Below are 24,287 nucleotides of genomic sequence, written 5' to 3'. Positions count from 1 at the left end.
ATTGGTAGGAATTGGGGCGTTTATTTAGGGCATTGGTAATCTGTTGATATTGACTTTTCTGATATTATGTTATGAGCTAGACAAAGTAAGGAACGAAACGATTTTGTATTGAACTTCAAAAATGTATTGAACTGAGTATAACTTTAGATATGTCACGTGATTGTCGTATGCCAGTTCCATTTTACTTATTACTAATATTATAAATGCGAATGTTTAGATGGATGTTTGTTTGAAGTTATCTACATAACGGCTGCATGGATTTTAATTAAATTTGACATAGATGTAGAACATAGTCTGGAAGGACGCATAGGCTACTTTTTTTTTAATTCCGAGCCTCTAGCAAATAATAAGGCCGATTGCTACTTCAATCGGAGACTCTTCGGGGAATCACTTTAATTCATTTGATTTGTTACGTCAATATGTTTGGTTTGTTTTCCCTCTATACCGGATTGGTTTAGTAGCTTGTGAATTTATTTATTACTAGTTGTTTTTCGGGACTTCGTCTGCGTGGAATTACAAACACAATTAGTAGCTTGTGTTCTTCCAGACTATGTTCTATACCTACACACAAACATCCATCTAATATTAGTAAGATATTAGTAAGGCTAGTTGTTACTCCAGACTTGTAGAACAGTGGTTCCCAAACTTGTTTTGTCTACTGCCAACTTTGAGTTTAAGCAATCTTTTAATTCATATTAGTCGATGTTCACAAGTTGTTGAGAGTCGAGAGCTCATGGAGTCGTTGTCTAAGAGGCCTCCTAGCTAAATAAAATTACAAATCACCCCCAAGGCCTCTACACAACACCCCCATTTTCTTTCTGGGTCTCTTACCCCCTTTGAGACCTGCAGCGCACACAAGGGGGCGTTATCGCCAACTTTCGGAAAGACTGGTGTAGAATAAAACACCTAAAGTGATCCTATAAGGGTTCCGTTTTTTGCTATGAGGTACGGAACCCTAAAAATAGCCTATTTTACTCCCACATACAATAGCTTAGATTCATTAATAGTTCTCTCAAAATCGGTCTTTTGGAGATTACTCGGAACAAACGCGGACATGCGAACAGACATAAATTTAATTATTGGATTTTCGTTATAAGCAGCAAATACAAAGTTGCATAATTTGTATTTTTGTTTTCGTTATCACATACAGACATGCCAATTTCATTACTGATATATAGTATGATTTTATATTCAAATGGAACTTACAAATTGGATTAGAAAAAAATACGTTTCTTTTGGTATGCAAATAGTGTTATTGGTATGTAGCCAGATCTATTTGAGTACGGCGCACCAGTCGCTACGTGAATACACTATGCATTTAAATATACCGGTTAGAATATACTTGCGCGACTCGCTTAGTGGAAATGAGGTCTAAGGCGTTACTGGTTTTGATACAAAACCGTAACCCGTGATTCCTTCTGCGCGAAATAATTAGTAGCATAATTAGTAGCCAATGTATTCTTCCAGACTATGTTCTAAATCTATGACAAATTTCAGCGAGATCTGGAGATATCTTCTAACAGGCGTCTATAGGTAGCTCCAGAATTGTATGGATGTCGCTGAAATATGGGGGGGAGGGTTGCGTTAGACTGAATTCGCAGACTTGTTGCTCACCTTTCTGTTTCGTGTCCGGGAGGTCGCCCAACCGCGCCCTAGCCGGTCCTGTATGTCAATTTTGTTGCGATATCTTTTTTCCTTCACTAATGGACCGATCTTGATAAGTTAGTAAGAAAATCTGTAAGGTTTTTTCTTGTTTTAATTTTAAAAAATCTTTTAATTGAATAATTAACTTTTCTCCCGTTTATATTATTTTTGTGTGTAAAATTTCAAATTTAAATTAAAAGTATGTAATAACATCTTTACGAGGTCAAAGAAATAAGTTTGTATTGAAAAAAAAATTGTACGTATTTTTTTTATAATGTTGGCAACCCTACTTCATGTCTCCCCATACGTTAACACACCTGCCTTAAACGAATTCTAAATGCTTCTATTTAACGGATAAATTGTGTTCAGTATGTTAGACAGAGATGTAAGATGTTTACTGGTATGTTAGACAGAAATGCAAGATGTTTACTGGTTTGTTAGACAGAGATGCAAGATGTTTACTGGTATGTTAGACAGAGATAGCCTTAAGTGGTTGGTATTTAAAATGTTGTAATTAATTCCTTTTGATAATAAAGTCGTTGCTGACTTTGTTGTATAAGGCTTAGCGCACATTAAACTTTTTAATATTTTTATATTTATTTTTTACTTAACTTTTTTTTTATATCAACAAAATGCTTGTTAGCAGTTGCTGAGATTATTACAAAGTCTCTTTTTTTTAATTTGAAGCATTGATCTAGACCCCTTATACCTCTTTTTGTACAGCCAAACCTCTAAAAGGTTCTGACAAAAGTCCATAAGCGAGAAACTCGGGTTAGTATTATTAACGTATCGATAGAAATTAAATTAACCAAAGTTGCGTTTATTATAAAGACTAGCTGTCGCCCGCGACTCCGTCCGCGTGGATATATAAAAAAACTTAATAGGTGTACCCAAACCAACCATCCATCCATCCACATCACATCCATCTAAACATTCGCATTTATAATATTAGTAAGTCAAATAAAAAGTTGTTCTTCAAGGTATACATTCGAAAAAAAAAAAAAAAAAATAACCAATAAATAGTATCCTATGTCCGTCTCCTGGCTCTAAGCTACCTCCTCAACAATTTTCAGTCATATCAGTAAAGCCGCTCTTGAGTTATAAATAGTGTAACTAACACCACTTTCTTTTATATATATATAGATTTACATACTTTGATGTGATTATGAAATCAAACTTGCTTGATATGTTTATGTGGAATTAAAATATATTAGGTAAGTACCTAGAGCGTCGGTTGCTCAGGAGTCAAGCACTTGACTTGCAATCTGCAGGTCCTAGGTTCGAATCCCGCCATGTACCAATGTGTCTTTCGATTTACGATTTACATATGTACATTTATCCGACGTTCTTATGGTGAAGGAAATCGTGATGCTGCACATATCTGAGAAAGTGAAACATGTGTGATGTCAACCCGCACTTGGCCAGCGTGGTTGACTTACGGTAGTCTCCGAGACCCTCAGTGGGGACGTATAGTGAGCTGATGAATACTAACCTAATTTTATTTGGACTTCAAATCTATACTGTAAATATAACTGTAATATATGTATTGTAGCATTCGTTGCGCTATATTTGGCTCGTTCACGTACCGACACGAGTTGCCGGCTCAAAGGTCTGATATCGACTGACGTCCCCTCTCTCCGGCATGTACTTATGGCGTGTACGCTCGAGACAAACAACACTACGTTTATGCATACACTACATGTATGTATCGAAAAAAAAACTATATTTCTAAATTTTTATATGTCTATGCAAGTTTTTGTATGTTCCGTTTAATCTCGGGAACGTGTGGACAGATTTTGACGGGACTTTAACTGGAAGGTAGCTAATGTATACGGCCATTTTATAGGCTACTTTTTTTTAATTTTACGCTGATGAAGTCGCTGGCTACCTTATAAATATAAAGTTTGCATGAGACAGGATTCTGACAATGTTTAGCTTTATTTTAAACGTGTAATTCATATTTCAACTGTAAAACCTGATAGAAGTCTTTGGTATTGTTTAGTCTATGGTCAAATAACATAGTGTAACTTGTCTATGGTTTTTTTTGTAAGGAAACTCAACCTTAATTACGTAATCTTATAACACAATTTCGATCGTTTTGTGATATCGAGTTTTGAATATATTCAAGTGTAACTTGCATTTTGACATGTTTGTTCGTATGAGTGTGCCGAGGTCGCCTAGTTTGGTATTCGTAGACGTAGCGTCTGGTTTTTTTTTAATTTAATATAGCTAAATACGATTTTAAATAGCTTTTAAATAGGATATGTTAATATTGATTTTGAAAGGTAAATGAGGATGCTCATTTGCGAAAGATCCGCATCACTGAAATGTCAAAAAGGTCATTTTTAATCATAAAATCTTGTATTTATTATAGCTGTTCAACGCGACTACGTCCGCGCGGTATTTAAAAAAAAACTATTGGTTACTCACGACGATTTGACAAATGGGTTGTGAGCTTTGGCGATCCCAGATAAAAATGTTGGTGACCTGTACTGTGTAACTAAAAGGGCCTCAGTTTTGGCACAACCAGTGCAACTTATATAGCTTATAGTTAGCAAGTCGTGCTAGTGGAAAAGACGCTTAACCCTCGAGCGATCCCTTCACGCATGCATGAGTATTAAGGTGATCAGATTTATGCAACGCGCGCTTTACAGGGGAATGACCGTATGACAGATTATATCGACCAGTGACATAGTCATAGAGATTTATGGAAGAGTAGTACGCCGTTAGCGCGGAATTGAAAAAAAAACTTAGTAGTCTATGTGTTCTTCTAGACTATTTACATGTGTGGCAAGTTTCATCGAGATCCATGCAGCCGTTCTGAAGATATCTTTTAACAAACATCGCATTTATATTAGTAGTAGCTGTCGCCCGCGTCTCCGTCCGCGTGGAAATAAACTATAGGTCGCAGCTTAATGTTATAGTCTAAAGGCTTCCTCTATAAATGGACTATCCAACAAAAAAATAATTTTACAAATCAGACCAGTAGTTCTTGAGATTAGAGCGTTTAAACAAACTCTTCCGCTTTATAATATTAGTATAGATTAAACTACGTAGGGCTACTTAGGGAATAGGGCGAGATTCGATTTTATATGTGTTAGAATTAAAATACTACGATTAGTACGAGGTGGCCTTCCGTCAAATTATAAACACGCCGTTATATTTGACAGCGCGGGAAAACACGATACGAAAGTTTTTAATTTGACAATGTGTTAAATTATTCAATAAAAAAATAACCTAAAAAACTGACAGTTCATTGTCTTTTTAATACTTCGTGGATAGTGGAAGATAAATCGAATGACTCGTCAAAATTGGATCAGTCTTTTAAGCAGTAGACCGTCACAGTCGTCTTGAGTCAGTCGTGTAAAATAAAAATATTGTGGACTTGCATTTTTGTAATGTAGATGTGTTCTTAAATTTTTAGTGTCTTTGCCCATAAAAAAAAATAAAAAAAAACACTGTATCTCTGGCCTAGTAACAATAGCTATCGCTCTATCGTGACTTGTATGATATTATTTAATAAAATGTTATCTTTTGATTATTAAATAAAGATTTTAAATGTATTTTGCATTATAATAGAATTTTAATTAATAAATACTTCTGGTGAATCACTTTATTCAACTTTAAATAATAATTCTTCATATAAACTCATAAATGTCACAAAAAAAAAACAATATGACGTTCTGTATACCAAAGTTTACCGTAACGAGTTATAGAAAAATAAGTTTTTAATTTGTGGCATTTCGTTCCGTGTCCATAGACATAAACAATTTAAAAAGTTAAAACGTCGGCGAGCAATGCGTCCGACATTTCGCGCGCTCAAGGTCACATTTACCGCGCAAATACGCCAGTATGTTATTATGTCAGGTATTATCATGTTGAACGATAATTTAGCTATGAATAGAATGAACCGTTCTTATTTAAATATCAAGATATTGTTATAGATTTCATTATGCACGTATAGATGGCGCTTATTTCTTCAATTAAGGTAAATGTTTTCTCGTTTCGTCGTTACATCGTTTGTAATAAGGTATTTTACTCTTATTGTCGTACACTAAATTGATTTATAGTTAAATATAATTTACTAAATTTTTACTTCTTGTACATCTAAGGTCTTTTAGAGATGTTGTAAATAATTTTGCGTCTTTGAAGTTACGAACTGTCTCTTAACCTTTACTGTACTTTTCTTTGCCTACATCAGAGAGTATTTCGAGCTATTCCGACACGCGCCTACGTAAGTCGTCATTGACAAAATTTGAATGACATTTGTTGGTTTATATTAAAACTGGTAGGGGCGCTATTTTAATATTTGTCGAAAATGTTACGAAAATGTTTATATTATTCGTGATTAGCCCTCTGATACTATGTTTGGTGACCTTGTGTACGTTTTACCTTCTTTGTTTATATTACGTTCAATGATTATAAGATATTTTTATATTATTATGCAATTTTTAGACAAATATTATTTCTTTGCTGTACACTTTTTGCCCTTGACAATACAATAGTAGAGTAGAGGACGTTTATTGACTAATTTCGGTGATATGTCGTTAAAGTTGAATACTTGTGATACTAAAATACATATTTGTTTAATTATAGCTCTTATGACATTTGTATAATATTCGATGCTATGGTAAGCGAATTAATTTCTTTATTCATTGCATTTTGTTTTGGCTTGCATAAAGTATTGATTTTATTTCGTTGTTACTGCGTTTAAAATGGTTTTGGGTCTCGAATGTGGTCCCCCAAAAAACTTGCTATGCTTATCCCCTACCATTTGCTACCCTTGTCCGAAATGTTTATATAAGTCAACTCGAATGAACATCGCTTGAAATTTTATATTTTTTTCAAATTGAATGAGTAGTTTTTCAGTTTTGTTTTTAATTTATTGAAGATATTTAATCAGGGCTAGTGATCTAGTCATATACTATCCCACCAAGTTTACAGTATCGTGGTACATCGATTTGTGCTTTCGTAATCGACATGTATAAGTATGGATATGAAAAAAAAACATCCAAATGTAACTCATATCAACTGATATATCTCAATGTCATGTCTACAAGTGCATTACAAATGTCAATACGTGTACTGTATCATGAATTGAGATAAAGAATACAGAGAGAATGCATCTTGTCAATGTGACCGAATTAACAACGAAAAAAATGTAATATAAATTCGCACTGGACAATATATGACTACCAAGCTGACGCCTGTGACTACTTTCTCGCAGAATTAAGAAAAGACCTTAATTATTGGCCTATGTGTTCTACGTTTGTGTCTAATTTTATCAAGATCCATGCAAACAGAGATTCGCATTTATTATATTAGTAAGATGGGCTTAGAATTTTTATTTTATCCTGCATCAGTTCCACTGGTTTTTTCCTTTGCCACATATAGATTGTAACTCCCACATATCTTGTAGCAATTACTTATTTATTTGTTACAATGACAAACACAAGTGTTAAGAAAATACCGATGTATCTTTTATATCTCTGCGTCATTGTAATTCTCTGGTAAACAAGTCGAGAACAAACGATTGTATAGCAGCCGACTCACGACCGTTTATTCACCATATTGTAATAGCTGAATACACAAGTTATGAATCCACCAATGGATACCACATTTCAGACGATCGTAGTACTTTATTCTTTAGGATGTGTGCAAAATCTTTTTGCGAATACTTAACGTTCAAATAAATTTAATAAAAACTAACTGGTTCTTGAGTATTTCTTCAATCTGGACGGTATAAATCCATCTGGCACGGCCCGAAGGACACTGCGCACACTTTCAAGATGTATGAATATAGACCAATCGAGAAAGGTGTGTCAGGACCATGACAAAAGGTCCAGTGTCTCTGCCTACCTGTACCTGTCTGGATTGCGGACGTTAGTTATGTTGTTGTAATATTGGTACAAGTGACATTAAATAACTGAGCTGGCTATAAAGGTTACGGGATTTTGTCAAGGTTGAGTTTGGCTCATAAGAAACTTACATAGGTGTAGTTTAAAACAATTTTAAATTATTATTCGTTGTTCAAAACAAAAGAATTCGATAAATGCGAACTTGATTGTCGTTTTCGTAATGGCGAATAAAAATTAATTTACGAGTTAATTTTATTTCATCCGAGCATAAAGAACCAAACAGCGTCCACTTTACGAGGCGACGGCTTCTGATAAATGCAACAAATATCACCCATCGAAGCGAATGTTGTATGAAATAATTCCACTTCAATGTACGATAAAATCGATAACAGAGTATCGAAGCGTAGGAAATTGCAAATACGCTAAGTAACGTAGAGGTGGCGTTAATTAAAGTAAACAACCTTACTGGTATAGACATATTGTTGTCTCTGTTTGGTTAAAGAATATGAAAGGGATGACAATATTAAAACATATGTCTGGAAACACTTCTCTTATTCTGTATTTTCTGTGTAGGTGGTAATCATGTAACTTAGCGAAAACTTTACGATATTTTTAAAGTATTGCCGTAACGATAAATAATGTTTTATCAAATATAGAGTAAAGATAAATGATTGTACAGACACCTTACGTCATGCTCTAATACATTAGCTGTTGCCCGCGACTCCTTCCTCGCGGAATTAAAAAAAAGAACATTATTAATAGTCTATGTGTTCTTCCAGGCTATGTTCTACATCTATACTAAATTTCAGCGAGAACCATACAGCCGTTCTGGAGATACCTTCTAACAAACATCTATCAATCAAGACTTGTTAATGTAGAGTTTTTATTCTGTAATTTACAGATAATGGTTATATGTTAGAGTCTGTGTCCTTGAAACTGTCCACTATTATGCCGGCAATCTATAAACACATAGAAGATATAGTACGAAAGCGTCTGATTATTTTAGTTTGTAAGTTCGTATGTATATTAAAAATACTACGTTTACATTATTACGCAACATCAAAATGATCAAAACTCACGATCGTAACAGAAGGATAGGCAGAAATCACGTATTTCCATTTAGAGCTACTTCACTACGCAATCCGATCAATAAACTTATAGGACCTGTTGTTTCAATTTCAGCATTGCAGTTCAGTTTATTAGAATTAGAAGTATGTTGTTGAAAAAAAGTTGCCTTATTGACTAGACATAACGGTTCATCTGCGAGCCACTGTATTTTTTAATTGAGTTGTAAGTTACCTCCTTGTTCTAAAATGGCCACTGATTTTAAATAAGTTAAATGACGCCCGTAACCCAGAGGAATAGGCAGAGGCTACGGTCATTTGGCGCGGTCCTAAGAAACCTCTCTCGCTTCATTAATTCCGCGCAGACGGATTTGCAGGCGACTGCTAATGTATGATAAAATATTATAACATCAGCTGATGTCTGATGACGAAATGGCTATTTATCTTTGGATAATTCCTTATTCTTACAGTTAATATCTTTTTGCTATATGACGTAGACGTCAAATAATAATTGACAGGTAGACCTGTCAATTATTATTTCAAAAATAGAATTAAAATGTGCTACAGAAATAACGATCAGATTTTTTGTCTGCTAGTAAAAAACCTTGACTTTCTCCTACCTGATATGAAAGTAAATGATACGTGCGTAAGCAATGGAAATATCAAGCGTATATCAATATAATTACATAAATTTAATGTGAATTATAATACTCGAAGGCCGCGTGACGTTCGCGAATCGCTCGAGAAACTCGACCTTGGTTGGGACCACCGGTTGAGTGCGAGAGAGATAGTTGCGCGGTATAGTGTCTACAATTTTTAGATTGTATTTTAGGATAATTTGATAAAATCAATGAACAGTATTATTTTGTTTTTGTAAATATTTGTTAAGTCACGTTAGATTTATAGTAAAACAAATATGTCTTTACTACTTGTGAAATTGACTAAATAATTGCTTAATTTCTACCTCATAAAATTATGGGTGTTTTATTATTGACAGGAGAAGGTTCTTGTGAATGAAAAAAATTACGAAGTTAACTTGAAAATTTGAAATCAACATTTTTAGTTAACACAGAACAACGCATTTCGGGTCTGTTATTTGTAAGTAAAAATGATGGTCACCGTATCAAAAGTCGAAACGTGGTAGAGCGCGTTGGTATCGGAGAGCGCATGCGTTCAATTTTGAGGTTATGTTCTGTGCGGTGTTTAACATGGCTACAAAACTAAATACGTATTAAATGTAAAAAAAACGATATAAGTTGTGGAAAAAAGAAAATAGAACTGTTTGTTTGTGTCTGTGTTTTATGTGCGTTTGTGTTTTCAAGGGCGTATATCTGTGTTTTGTTTTAATTGTTTTCAATACCGGCGTCACAGGTTTACGACGTCATAAACTTTTTTTTTTATTAAATATAGATTAGAGTTTATTTATTTCTTTTCCAATATTGCATTTAATGTTATATAAGATCTAGGAGTTTGTCCGGTGCCGAAGATTTTTACCAATTGCGCAGTATTTGACCGTAAAATAACCTTACTTTTGAATCTGGTCTGTCACTAGATATTTTTAATTAATAACGACAAATAATAATTATTATGGGATACATTTTTATACAATCTGATAACTACCTAAGATACGTATATGGATTTTCCCCATTGCATTTATGCACTAGGGGTTTTACTAAAACCCTATGATTTCTTAGTAATGTTTAATTACAAGTAATAAAGACGTAATAAGCTGGGGTTATGGATAAATAAAACAAAGATTAGAAGTCACTTACTTCATTTCCTATTCGATGTATGAAGATTGGACAGTAATTTACGGCTGATTATCGTGGATATATGTATATTTAAAAGTAATGGCAATACGGGAGGTTTTTAATACCGAAATACCATGTGACATTAATCGTGGATTTCTGATAGCATAAATCTTGTTATTATTTTTGTCAAAACAGAAATAACAACATGTTTATTAGTTGCCTGTATGTTCTTATTGACTATGTTCTACATCTATGCCAAATTTCAACGCGATTCGTTGAGTCGCTGGCGATACCTTCTAACAAACATCTGAACTTTCCCATTTTTATCGATTTCTTTGCGACTATAATGTTGTCGAATTTATCATAAGTTTAAAAAAGATGCAGCTTACTTTTATTTAGTTTTGCTTTTAATATCTTCAATATCTAGTTAATAAAAGTTTATTTAAAAACCTTGTGGACCGGATCGCAATCGCTTCCGTGTTCTAAATGCCAACGGCATTCTAGTAAATAATGGATATATTATGGATATATTGTCGTCAGGCGATGTATGTCGAACATTGACATGACCTGGACAGGATCTTGTCTTTAGAATGTCAAAGATGTGACCTGTTTGACAGGATGTGGCCTAAAACCAGGTATTGTACAGTCAGCTCCATAAATATGTTAACAAAACTCTAGAAACATGTTTTATAAATACGAATGCGCGTATTTGTCAACGACGTTGGAAGCATACACTTTTATACCGAACGCGTAAACAAGTTCTGTAAGCTACCTTATTTATGTAGCTGACTGTACTTTAAATTTGAGTTGGCACGTAACGTAGAAGAGTAGTCGTGTTTCCGATGTGCCAAATCAATTAGCAAATGTTTGGCAATTTTGATGTTGCGCTAACAACAATTAATCATGATAATATCCAGCTGCTAAGTATCTTAAAGATAAAAATAGGAAAATCTATATTTCAATCTTTATTACGTACATATTTTTGTTAAATAATTTAACATAATATTCAAGTATGTATGATTGATTGAGAAATTTATGCCAAATTCTTTTATAGTTGACTAACCTGAACTAAACCAAAAATGATCTAAACAGTGCAAAGTGTATAAAAGTGTAACAATGTCACATTAAAGTGTATCAAGTGTACGAAGTGTACAAAGTGTTAAGTGTCGAGATGACGGCGGGCGTTGCGACTAGAAGGAAATCGAAGTCGAGGCGGTGCTGGGCGAAGATCGAGAATGAAGCGCAGGTGTAGAGAGACAATTAGCGTTATGATATCCATATCCATAATATCCTTTTGACTAGATATCCACTGTTGAATCCAGGGTCGGTTTTGACTGGCGCTTTTTTCTCTTTTCTTATCGGAGGAGATCTTTCAAAGATAGGATATGTTAGGGGGCGCCTCAGGCGTCCATTTATACGCAACACAGGCGCCTGGGGCGCCCCCTGATGCAAGGCGCCCTAGCCTAACGCCGCTACTGATTGAACCCAATGGATATGTAAGAGACTACAAACTTTATGACGGCAGCAGCCGCAAAATTAGCAAATTTTTCTCGAGATTTTTCGCTGAATTTAATTTTTATGTATCTTGGTGACAACTTATGCGGGCACACCACTAGCATCTGAGTTTGACTATATGTCACAACACGAGATTGGCCCAGTCTTGGATTTAGAGCACCATAAGGTCCATTTCCACCTAGACAATAAGCATTAACTTTTCCACTAACATTTTATTTTGTCCGCAGGCTTCGGACTTCACGGACATCGGGGACTGGCCTACACTAGGAGCAGCTACTGGTGCGGCGCGTTGTCACTCCACGCCCCCACCACATGATGCTGACTCCTCGCATCATAACGGCAATGCGGTATGTATATTAAGTAATAGCTAAAACCCACGACACTGTCCGCGAAGAATTAAAAAAAAAGTAACCTATGTGTTCTTCCAGACTATGTTCTACATTTATGACAAATTTCAGCGATATCCATGAAGCAGTTCTGCATCTATCCATTTAAACTTTTGCATTTATAATATTAGTATTATAAGATGATGATAAATAATTTCAGGATCAGGAGAGGAAGCCACCAGAGGAGCAACAGACGAAGTCGGATAAGGTGGAGATACAGCACAATCACCAGGCTCACAATGACAAACATCACGACAAGCATACGGACAAGAATAAAACTGGCACAGGTAAAATACTCATCATCATCAGTTTAACAAAGGTCCAGCTACATCATGTGTTGAACTGTGTGCCTCGTCCGCTGCAATACCACAACCTCACAGAAGACACGCTTCAACTGTGAACTCAGTCCAACTACACTCTGATGAGTTCATGCCAGAAGATTGTTTTTTATTCCTCTTGCTACCCTTTTCTTAAAAGGAAAGTGTAGCATTCGTTGAGTTATAATTGGGTCGTTCACGTATCGACACGTGCTGGCGGTCCAAAGGTCGGACATCGACTGACGCCCCCTGTCTCTGCCATGTACTTACGTGTACACTCGAGACAAACAACATTACATTTATGCATACCCTACAGAAAGGATGGAAAGGGAATGTGGATTTGACAGAGGAGAGAAAACATAGGTACGGGGAATATTCTCTTTCTGTCCGTCCCCTCCTTCAATGTATCCAATCAAAGTATCAACATATCTGGTAGTGGTCCAATATGTTAAATTAGTTTTTTTTTCTTATAATTAACTCAATTAACTTCATATTTCAGGTGCAGGCAAAGGCAGCAGTAAATCAGGGAAACACAAATGGGTCCCGTTAGATATAGATGTGAAAGCTCCGAGACCAGGCAAACATGGACCTCCACATTCACACAGGAATGATAATGGTGAGTAACAAATAAAACCCAACTGTATGACACTCTTTGTAAGAATACGAATCGAATAACACCTCATTTGTTAAAATATGTTCACTATGTGATACAGGATGTTACAAATTAATTAACATACAAACCCCTAGAGGGGTATACTTTGATGACCACTATATGCTATCAATAAATTAAAAAAAAATGGTGACAAGTATATCATGAGTTACTCAAGACTATGTTCTATATGTGTGCCAAATTTCAATAAGATATGTTAAACTGTTGCCGAGTTAATCAGTAAATATGTTAAACAAACATATCCCAAGGGAACTGTACACATTTTTATATCATAGGTAGTCTATGTGTTGTTCTATATGTATGACAAATTTCATCGAGATCCATACAACCATTCTCGAGATACCTTCTCACATACATACATCTAAACATTCACATTTATAATATTAGTAAGATTATAAGATTGGTTAGTTTAGATTTCAAAGATACTTGGCTTTGTCTTACTCACATAGATGTATTTGGGTTAATCTCTGCTTACCCAGCTGAGTTAGGTCGTTGTTTTAGTCTAGTACTATGTTCTAGGTGTCCTAGGAATCCTAACCCGGGCACCGGTTATACAAGTGTCAGGTACAGATTAAAAAAATTGCACCTAAAACTATGAATATTGATTTATATTGTTGTAGAGCTGTAGATAATTTACAATTGAATTTAGTAATAATTTTCCTTTGTCTAAAATGTATAGTTCTATTCAAAAGATATGAGAAATTATAATAAATTTATCTTAACTATTTTACATTTAAGTAAGACTGAAATTTAAAACTGAAATTTAAAAAAAAATCATAGACTTCTAGCTGTTGTCCGTGGCTGTGCCCGAGTGGAATTAAAAAAAAAACATAAGTGGCTTGTGTTCTTTCAGGTTATGTTCTATATGTATGACAAATTTCAGCAAGATCTGTTGATCCGTTGTGGAGATATCTTCTAACAAACATCTATATGAACATTCGCATTTATAATATTACTAACAGTTGCCCGTGATTCTACGCGGAATTAAAAAAAAACTTTGTAGGTTATGTGTTCTTCCAGACTATGTTCTATATGTATGACAAATTTCATCAACATCCATTCAGCCGTTCTGGAGTTGTTGAAGCGTCAATAGCCTATTGGTTAAGGGTACGGATTTCCGATCACGAGGTCGGGGGTTCGAATCCCGCGATTCGACTATTGTCGTTAACCATATCCTAGCACAAGCATACAGCTTAATTGGAATGATTAAAGAAATATTAGTAAATTCACAAAAAAAATCTGCCAATATTTAAATAAAAAAAAAAGATACCTTCTAACAAACATCCATCTTTGTTAACATACATATAAACACACATTAAGTTAACAGAAATAAGTTTTAGGACAGTGAAAAACAATAGTGTCATTGTGTTTTATTCGTAGTTTAAAATTACTTAATTTTTAGTACTTTTCTTTATAACTTTTTACTTCTTTGTTTATTATTTAGTAACTTGCTTATTGTTATGTAGGTATTTTCACTATTAAGTAGATGAGTTTTATTAATAGCCGTTTTGTAGTTTAAGCATTTTTTAAATAGCACAGTATTTAGTATTTGTTCTACGCTTAGTATCTTCTTAGTTTTGCGATGAATGAAATATGTTAAAGTAATTTGATTACGTATATCTGTTCAGATATTAGATGTATGTGTATTTGTGTGTGTTTAGGACAGTGGGAAGTGGGACTAAGGCCGGGGGGGGGGCTGTTTTCAGAGGTCTAGCATTAGGGTTCAGTAGGGCATGCTAACTTAGTTCTAGTCTTACTTAGGGAAGTGTGGGGCGTGTTGACTGAGACCTAGTCTTACTTAGGGAAGCTGGGGACGTGTTGACTGAGGCCTAATCTTAGTTAGGACAGCGAGGAGTGTGTTGACTAAAGTCTAGTCTTACTTAGGGAAGTGGGAGCGTGTTGACTGAGGTCTAGTCTTACTTAGGGAAGTGGGAGCGTGTTGACTGAGGCCTAGTCTTACTTTGGGAAGTGGGGGATGTGTCGACTGAGGCCTAGTCTTAGAGTAAGTGTGAGGCGTGTTGTCTTAGGTCTAGCCTTATTTATGACAGTGGTGTTGTTTTGTCCGAGGTCTAGTCTTACTTAAGGTAGGCTCGAATCGAAACGCGTCGTGGTTAGAATATATTTATAATACTACAATTAATTTCCAGATACAGTATCACTGAACGGTGAAGACCGAGGTCGTATGGGCAATCGTGGTAGGGGCTCGACGAGAGGACGCGGCGGACGCAGGACAACGCCCCGCCCAGCATCCGCGTTGCCACTCCCACCGCACGCACTCTACCACCACGAGTTCACACATCCCGACCTGCCACAGGTATGACAAGGAACTTATGTACTTTGTACGACAAACATAACGTTATATTTTACATATGTTGAGTATATTTAAGTAAAAAAATATCCTTTAAAATAACTTAAATAGACAAAATCCCAAGACTTATTTATTAGCTAATTTTTTTTCATTTTATGTTTGTGTTTTTATTAATATAATAGACTTGTTTCATAATATAAAAATATTTTCTTACGATGCTTTAAATAAGTAATTTTAGCTGAACTTGGATAAGCTAGAATCCGAAGGACAATTTTTCTCGCTTGTAGAAGTTTCTCACTAACTCGTGTCTCTCGCTAAAAGAGGCTTCTCTCTGACCCGAGTTTCTCGCTTTTGGAGGTTTCTCTCTATATCGAGTTTCTCGCTTATCGAGGTTTCTCGTTTATCCTGGTTTGCCTGTATATATGTGAAACAAGTTTAATTATATAATTTAACGGACAAAAATTAAACTTGTTCGTGGTATAGTAATTTTTCTTGTATATTTAAGAAGAATTTCTATACCGAAGTTAGGGCAATATCCCAAAATCTCCTAAATGCTTTTACGGGTCCCCATTTGGTTCATACATTTTGATTATCAAGCTATTTTATTATGTATATATGTGTTGGGAATCATTGTTTATATGTTTTTTATATATTGTATACCTTACATATATATTTATTTATCATATTTAAAAAAATATATATATATAAAACATATTATATTAAAAATAGAACACCGGCTGCGGAATCCCATGACTCAAACAACCAGTGGTGAGGGCTGCAGAGACAGGAACCTTCTCACGATGCGTGCGGTTTCTAGGATAACTGCTTTTTGTATCGGGCACTTAATCCAACTGTGTAGCGAGAATTTCTTGAGGTGTTGGTCGAAGCTCTTCGCTATCAATATATAAATATATATACTAGCGGACCCGACAGACGTTGTCCTGTCTACACGTCTTTAATTCGAATAGTATTTAAAATTTGACACTGCGATGGTAGCGCCGTCTGTCGGATCCAATGTAAAACATTCCAAAATCAACAACTACTAATAAATTAAAAATTAATTAAAAAAACATTGTCCAACGGACAAAATTGTGAATCTAAACCATTCCCAGATCCCCTTGAACACACACAAAAAAATTCATCAAAATCGGTCCAGTCGTTTGAGAGAAGTTCAGTGACATACACACTCACAGAAGAATTATACTCGTATATATAAAGATATACAATATGTATGTTAGTTAAACTCGTATTTTAACCTTTTGAACACCGGTGAAGGAAAGGGACGCAAATATAAGTTTATCTAAATTATACTAAAAAACAAAGCTTCGTTACATTTGGTTATAAAGTTATATTACATTTATATGGGAATTACTAATATGGTATGGTGTTATCATATCATGCATGTTTTTATTATGTGTCTCCGGTTTTAGTATATAAACAAGTTATATACTTGGAAGATTTATAATCTGTGGTTACTATGTGAAGTCTCAGTTATATAATGGGTAATTTATTCAATGTTATGGTGAAGGAAAACATTTAAGCGTCAATAGCCTAATGGTTAAGGGTACGGATTTCCGATCAAGAGGTCGGTGGTTCGAATCCCGCCATTCGACTATTGTCGTGAACCATATCCTAGCACAAGCATAGAGCTTAGTTGGAATGATTAAAGAAATATTAGTAAATTTACATAAAAAAATCTGCTAATATTGTGGTTTGTTTGACTTCACACATATCTTTGATATTCTCAGACATGTGCAGCATCACGATTTCCTTCACCGTAATAACATAGGATAAATGTACATATTTAAGTCGGAAATCGAAAAACACATTGGTACATGGCGGGATTCGAACCCAGGACATGCAGATTGCAAGTCAAGTGCTTGACTCCTGAGCCACCGACGCTCCTTTATAGGTATTTATAATATTATTAAAAAAAACCGTGTGAGATTTCACATAGCCATCAGTTAATATTTGTAGAAGTTTAGTCTGATTGTACGCGACACACCGGAGACATATACCCGCTATCACCCCTCCCTAACCCCCTCCCAGCTGCGAGCTCAAGCCGGCGTCGCGCAGGGCCTGATGCTGCACTACGGCGCGCTGCACGTCGCGCCACTCGCACAGGCGTACTACTACAACGCCCCGCCCTACGGCCTAGGACTGGACCATGCCACGCTCAAGGATCTTATTAAGAAGCAAATGTAAGTATATTGTTATGTTCTATAAAAAATGCAAGATGGCCGCTCTTACAAAATAGCGCACACTTAATATAACCTAATATGGGTTTCAAATGTAAAAGTATGACAGACTTTTAACAGTGGTAGAGCCCGCTTTAACATCTTCGCAAGAATTGTCCTTGCTCAGTGAAATACCACGACCATACAGAAGACACGCCTCAAGTGAAAGCAATTCCAAGTACAGTCTCATGAGTGTGCGTCCCGGAGGCCTAATTTAGACCTCATTCCCTTCCCACCCTTTTTCTTATAAGGAAAGGATGCATGGGAAGGGAAAATATTTTCTTTCTGTGCATCCTCTCCTGCGTCGATTTAAGCTAGACAACTTATATGCAATTACGTATGTCTATGGGCAACGGTCACTTCTTTAGGCTGGCCGTTCGCTCGTTTGCCACCTGATCATATAAAAAAAATAGTAAAAAACAGTACACTATGGATAAATTCGACATAGCAATTATAAAATGGTCGACGTTTGTCGCATATCAAATTACTAGTCGCCAGCGACTCCGTCCGCGCGGAAAAACTTGATAAGTAGGCTATGTGTTCTTCCAAACTATATTCTATATGTATGACAAATTTCAGCGAGATCCGTTTGGCCGCTCTGGATACCTTCAAACATCCATCCATCCATACATTCGCATTTATAATATTAGTAAGATTGACTAAAAACTTTCTAATAATAATTGTTTATTTCCCCAGCGAGTACTACTTCAGTCCTGATAATTTGGCGCGTGATTTCTTCCTGCGCCGCAAGATGGCGGCTGACGGCACGATACCTGTCACACTGATCGCGTCATTCCACCGCGTGCGCGCGCTCACTGCGGACGTGCAGCTCGTGCTGGACGCCATACGTGACTCGGACAAGTTGCAGCTTATTAATGGATTTAAGGTATGTATACACATGTCTAGGAGTAACCCAGGGTGCTGGACGGAAAGGGCCCTTTTCTGTGAATATAGTCTAGTGTAACCTTCTCTCCAAGATGTGATTTAAAGTGGATGGTCTAGAAATCTAGACCAGGGTGCTACATCCAAATCCTGTCAGAATGTATTCATCCGTACAGGAGATTGCCTAAAACAAATGTACCCTTGTGGACAGATATAGGACAGACAGACGAAAATTTTAAAAAATAAATTCGTTATCAGCGACGTAAATATATAATGTATAGAGTACCTGCCGCCCGCGACTCCGTCCACTTGGAATTACAATAAACACTTAATACGTAGCCTATGTGTTCTTCCAGACTATGTTTTACATATATGACAAATTTCATCTAGATCCATGCAGCTGGTCTGGAAATAAGGGAACGTACTATGTGACCCTTTTAGGGGGGGGAGTCCTTAAAATACTACGGTCAGTCACAAGAGGGGGAGGGGGGTCTTAGGTTTTAGTCACGTGATTGTTACTTGTTTTTTTCATAATACATAATACATAAGTCATTTAAGAATGCATGCATTCTTATGCTATAAAGACGAGTATGTACCAATTTTTTTTATGAATTACTACGTAAAAAACTAAAGGGGGGAGGTCTTGGCATCTACGAGTGGTCACCGAGCGGAAGGAGGGGTCGAAAAAACTAGAACAATAGGTCACGTAGTAAGGTCCCTAACTTATAACAAACATCTTAACATTCGCATTTATAATATTAGTAACATTACACTAATAATTATTCATATTTCATCTTTTTCAAGGTGCGAACAGCTTTTGAACCAACGAAATGGCCGATACTAGATATAACAAACTCTGACGACACAGAAAGAAACGATAAAACCGAGAAGATTTATACAAACGATACAGATGTAAAAGACAAGGAAAATATTGACAAACAAGATAACAAAGAAGATGAAGTAAAAGAAGAGAAGATAGAAGAAGCTCCAAGTATAGAAGAGAAGGTTATAGAGAAAGTGGACGCTGAAGTTAAATCTGAAGTTGATACACAGGTAAGTTAATTAATACTCAGAGTTGTAATTGCCATTAATTATTTGTTAAAAGATGGGTCATCATCAGCTAACCATAAGTCCCCAATGAGGGTTAGAGTCTACCCTAAGTGAGACTATGTGATAGTGAATGCTGGTCCAGTACAAGACTTCACACATTTGACTATCTCAGATATGTGCAGCATCACGATATTTTCCTTCATCGTAACAACACAGGATAAATGTACATATGTAAATGTAACATTGGTACATGACGGGATTACAATTTAGGACCTGTAGATTACAAATCAAGTGCTCAACTCCTGAGCCACTGACGCTGATTGTTGGAGAAAAAGGGTCTAAAATAAGAAGGGACTTTGCCATTGTTAAATACATTCCAATTTCTCCTAGCAGCAATTATTCCTAGTAGCCTATGTGTTCGTCCAGACTATGTTCTACATCTATGACAAATTACGTCGAGATTCAAACATTCGTATTCATAATATTAGTAAGATTAATAATAAGGTTAACATTTATTTAGAAATATATTCAAGCTTGTATCACAGACGGTGTCTACTGTAACCAAGGAAGAGAAACCCAATGACCAGGATGTGGCTAAAGTAGAAGACGAAAAGGAACAAACGATAGAGGAAAAGAAAGAGACGGAAGATATTGAGAAGAAGGAAGTGGAAGAGAAAGAGAAGCAGAACTCGGAAGATCCTCCATTGCAGTCGGAGAACGAGGAAAAGCCCGGAGAGAAAAAGTAAGTTTTCTTTTTGTATATTAGTTTTATTATAACTAGCATTCGCCTGCAACTTCGTCTGCGGAATAAAAAACCTAGTAGCCTATGTGTTCTTCCAGACTATGTTCTACATCTATGACAAATTTCATCAAGATCCATGCAGCTGAACTAGAGATACCTTCAAATAAACATCCATCCATCCAAAAAATCGTATTTATAATATTAGTAAAATAGTATTAAAAGGCGTTGTTCTTACATTAATATCTCTAATGACTCGCTGAGGGTCTCTGCGTCTACCCTAAGTGACAGTATGTGATAGTGAATGCTGGTCCAGTGCAAGACTTGACACATTTGACTTTCTCGGATATATGCAGCATCACGATGTTTTCCTTCACCGTAACAATATACGATAATGTACATATGTAATAACACATTGCTACATGACGGGATTTGAACTTAAGTCCTGCAGATTAAAAATCAAGTGGTTAACCACTGAGCCACCGCTTAACATATGACAATATTTGTTTTTTTTTCAGGCGTAAGAAGCAAATGGTGGGTATATTTCCACTGGCAACAATGGGGGGTCCACTAGTGGCTCCTGTGTCAGGACTGCTGCGTGCTGTACCTCCTCCACCATTGCCTAGGTAAGTTTCTATTGTAATATTGCTTTAAAAAACTTAATTAGTAGTCTATGTGTTCTTCCAGACTATGTTCTATATGTATGACAAATTTCATCGAAATCTGTTGAATGGTTTTGGAGATATCTTTTAATAAATATCCATCCATCCATACATCTAGACATTCGCATTTATAATATTAGTAAGAAAGCAATAAGTAATATATTGTCATTTTTATCGTTTTTTAAAAAAAGTTAATTTCTTGGTTATATGTGATAGTGACAATTTTGAAGTGCTTGCATCAATTTGACAAAGATGTAATTTATACGTCTCACCTTGAGACAGGGTTTTTAGAATTATTTTCTTCATCTTGATACCATAATAATAATACACGAGGTTACCGCCATGTGGCGTATAAAATCGACTACCATTATTCCGATAGTCGTATCGCTAAATGGACTGATAGCGAAGATCTTCGACCAACATCTCAAGAAGCTCTCGCTACACAGTTGGATTAAGGGCCCGATACAAAAGGTAGTTATCCAAGAAACCGCATGCATCGTGAGAAGGTTCCTGTCTCTGCAGCCCTCACCACTGGTTGTTTGACTCATGGGACTCCGCAGTCTGTGGTGTTCTATTTTTAATATAATATGTTTTTTTTGGGTTATGAAATAAACTATATTAATATGTATGAGAAATAAATGAATAAGAAAATAATAATTAATAATTGTATCTATTAGTAATGGACTTAAATGACCTATTTAGTAGACAAAAACTGTCTGTATGTCAGTCGCACAGTATTACAATTTGATGGTTTTTTTTAGGATGTTTCGTACCGGTCGCGCAGCACCACGAGATAACTTAAATCCTGATGTACCAGAGTTTGTGCCGCAAGCGAGACGATCAGGTAATCGTGTTTTTTTTAAAATTATTATACTGTATTAAAAAAATGATTTAAACTGTAATATGTTACTCGAGACTATGTTCTATATGTATGAAAAATTTAATCAAGATTCATGCAGTCGTTCTCGATCGATCAGTTCACCGCTGAGGGGCTCGGAGCCTAGATAGGGGTGACTAGGCCATAGATCGCCGTTGGCTTAGGGGTTTCAGCACTTTACTTGTAATCTGCAGGTCCTGTGTTCGAATCCCGTTATATACCAATGTGTATTTTGATTTCCGATTTACATATGTACATTTATAGTATATTGTTACGGTGAAGGAAAACATCGTGATGCTGCACATATCTAAGAAAGTCAAAGATATGTGAAGTCAACCCGCACTTGGTCAGCGTTGACTATGACCTAGTCACCCCTAAATTAGGTTCTGGAGATATCTTGTAACAAACATCTAAACATTCACATTTATAATATTTGTAAGATTTTCTTTATTAATGAACTGTGGCCTGTAACTGTCTTTGTGGTATAAAAAATTAGGCTACGTATTCATCAAGACTGTATCTATCTTTGTTTCAAATTTCATTTAAATCAAACAAATTTAAGTTGTTTTAGAATCATGTGGTAATAACTAATCCATACATCCATCCAAACTTCTTGTATGTATTATGGATGTTATCTTTTACTAATGTAAAATATAAATAAATTCTTTATTATGTTAGTATTTCAAATTACTAATTTTTTGATATAATTTTCAGAAGACATCGAGAATAAGACAGAACAAGGAGACAAACAGTCCGGGTCCAGTCCGGCTCAAAGGACTGCATCTGATGTATGGACTGAGGTAACATCGCTTATACTAAATACTAGGCTTTACTCTTTATGTTTTTTTTAATATCATAAGATGACAATGAGCGGTCACCTGAAATCGCTGAAATAGCGAAGTGACCGTTGTCCATAGATATATGCAATTGCATGCGTTGCCTACCTTTAATCCACGGAGAAGAGGATGCACAGAAACATAATATTTTCCCTTTCCATGCATCTCATCCGGAAAGTCCACTTCCACTTCCCATCCTTTCTTTATAATTAAAAAAAAAAACTAATAATAATTGCTTATGTTATCCGGACATAGTGTAGTTTCCCAACAATGAAAGAATTTTTCAAATCGGTTCAATAGTTTCGGAGTTTATTCAATACAAATAAATCTTTCCTATTTATAATCTACTGGCTAAAGCACGCGACTTCGTTCGCGTGGAATTAAAAAAGACATAATAAGTAGTCTATGTGTTCTTCCAGACTATGTTCTATATGTGTGTCAAATTTCATCAAGATGTATACAGCCGTTCTGTAGATACCTTCAAACATACAAACATTCGCATTTATAATATTAGTAAGATATATGTCATCATCTCAAATTCCAATGTCTATGTCCACGGTCGCTTCGCTATTTCAGCGAATTCAAGTGGCCGATTACTCGTTATCACCTTATGATATAAAAAAAAACAAATAATCTGTTGTCTGGTTTTATATGTATCTGTAGATATATGTTGACATACTCTGCCTACCCCTCTATGTTAAGTCGTGAGTTTTTGTTTAATATGTCCCGTTATTTAGGCCTCTTATCTCTGTCATAGAGATTATGGGTTACGCAATACGGGTATAGTAAATATTCCTACAGATTGATATCATGTTTTAATATAAAACATACAGTCACTTTGTAGGTAACAAAATATATATTTGACAATAAAAAAAACCTTAAAAGTAATCTATGTGTTCTTCCAGACTATGTTCTATATGTATGACAAATTTCATCTAGATCTGTTCAGTTGTTATGTAGATACATTCATCCATACATCCATCTAAACATTCGCATTTATATTAGTAAGATAATGGTAAAGTTGTGGATTTTTTTTAATGAATAAATAAATAAAATATCTATAACCCTTCTCTTTCTATTGCATTGTACTTGTATCTTTTGTCTCTATCGTGTAACGAAATTTGACTTATAATTTTCAATATATCAGGTGAAACGTCGTACAAAAGCTGGTTCCCGTGAACGATCGGGTACAAGCGCGGTGCCTCCCGAAGAGGAACCTCGCGAGGAGCTGCACTTCCAGCTGGATGAGGAGCTGGATCTACCACCTCCGAGACATAACACTTTCACTGATGCATGGTCAGTTTTGAAATATACTTTCTCTATGTCGTTCTGGAGATACTTTCAAACAAACATACATATAAACATTCGCATTTATAATATTAGTAATAAAGACATATTTGTAATATAAATCAATCTTAAATTTAAAACACTTTAACTTGACAAAGTCAGAGATAACAACTGACATTGTCGGTCAGTGACATATGTAATTTC

General features: G+C 35.6%; 1 protein-coding gene across 1 annotated transcript in view; it reads left to right on the top strand.

The window, feature by feature from the left end:
- Nucleotides 1–24,287, top strand: part of larp (La related protein) — a 60,799-nt gene that overhangs the window by 22,633 nt on the left and 13,879 nt on the right. Inside the window, exons 4-15 of the mRNA XM_013307392.1 lie at nt 12,060–12,179; nt 12,379–12,505; nt 13,035–13,151; nt 15,353–15,519; nt 17,563–17,714; nt 18,447–18,636; nt 19,437–19,685; nt 20,228–20,424; nt 20,940–21,047; nt 21,845–21,927; nt 22,675–22,760; nt 23,944–24,092. Coding sequence (XP_013162846.1) covers nt 12,060–12,179; nt 12,379–12,505; nt 13,035–13,151; nt 15,353–15,519; nt 17,563–17,714; nt 18,447–18,636; nt 19,437–19,685; nt 20,228–20,424; nt 20,940–21,047; nt 21,845–21,927; nt 22,675–22,760; nt 23,944–24,092 — 1,745 coding nt within the window. The remainder of the gene's footprint in view (nt 1–12,059; nt 12,180–12,378; nt 12,506–13,034; nt 13,152–15,352; nt 15,520–17,562; nt 17,715–18,446; nt 18,637–19,436; nt 19,686–20,227; nt 20,425–20,939; nt 21,048–21,844; nt 21,928–22,674; nt 22,761–23,943; nt 24,093–24,287) is intronic.

This window comes from Papilio xuthus, unplaced genomic scaffold, assembly GCF_000836235.2.
Source record: "Papilio xuthus unplaced genomic scaffold, Pxut_1.1 DF829673.1, whole genome shotgun sequence".
Lineage (NCBI taxonomy): Eukaryota > Metazoa > Arthropoda > Insecta > Lepidoptera > Papilionidae > Papilio > Papilio xuthus.
This window is presented reverse-complemented; position numbering and strand designations above follow the sequence as displayed.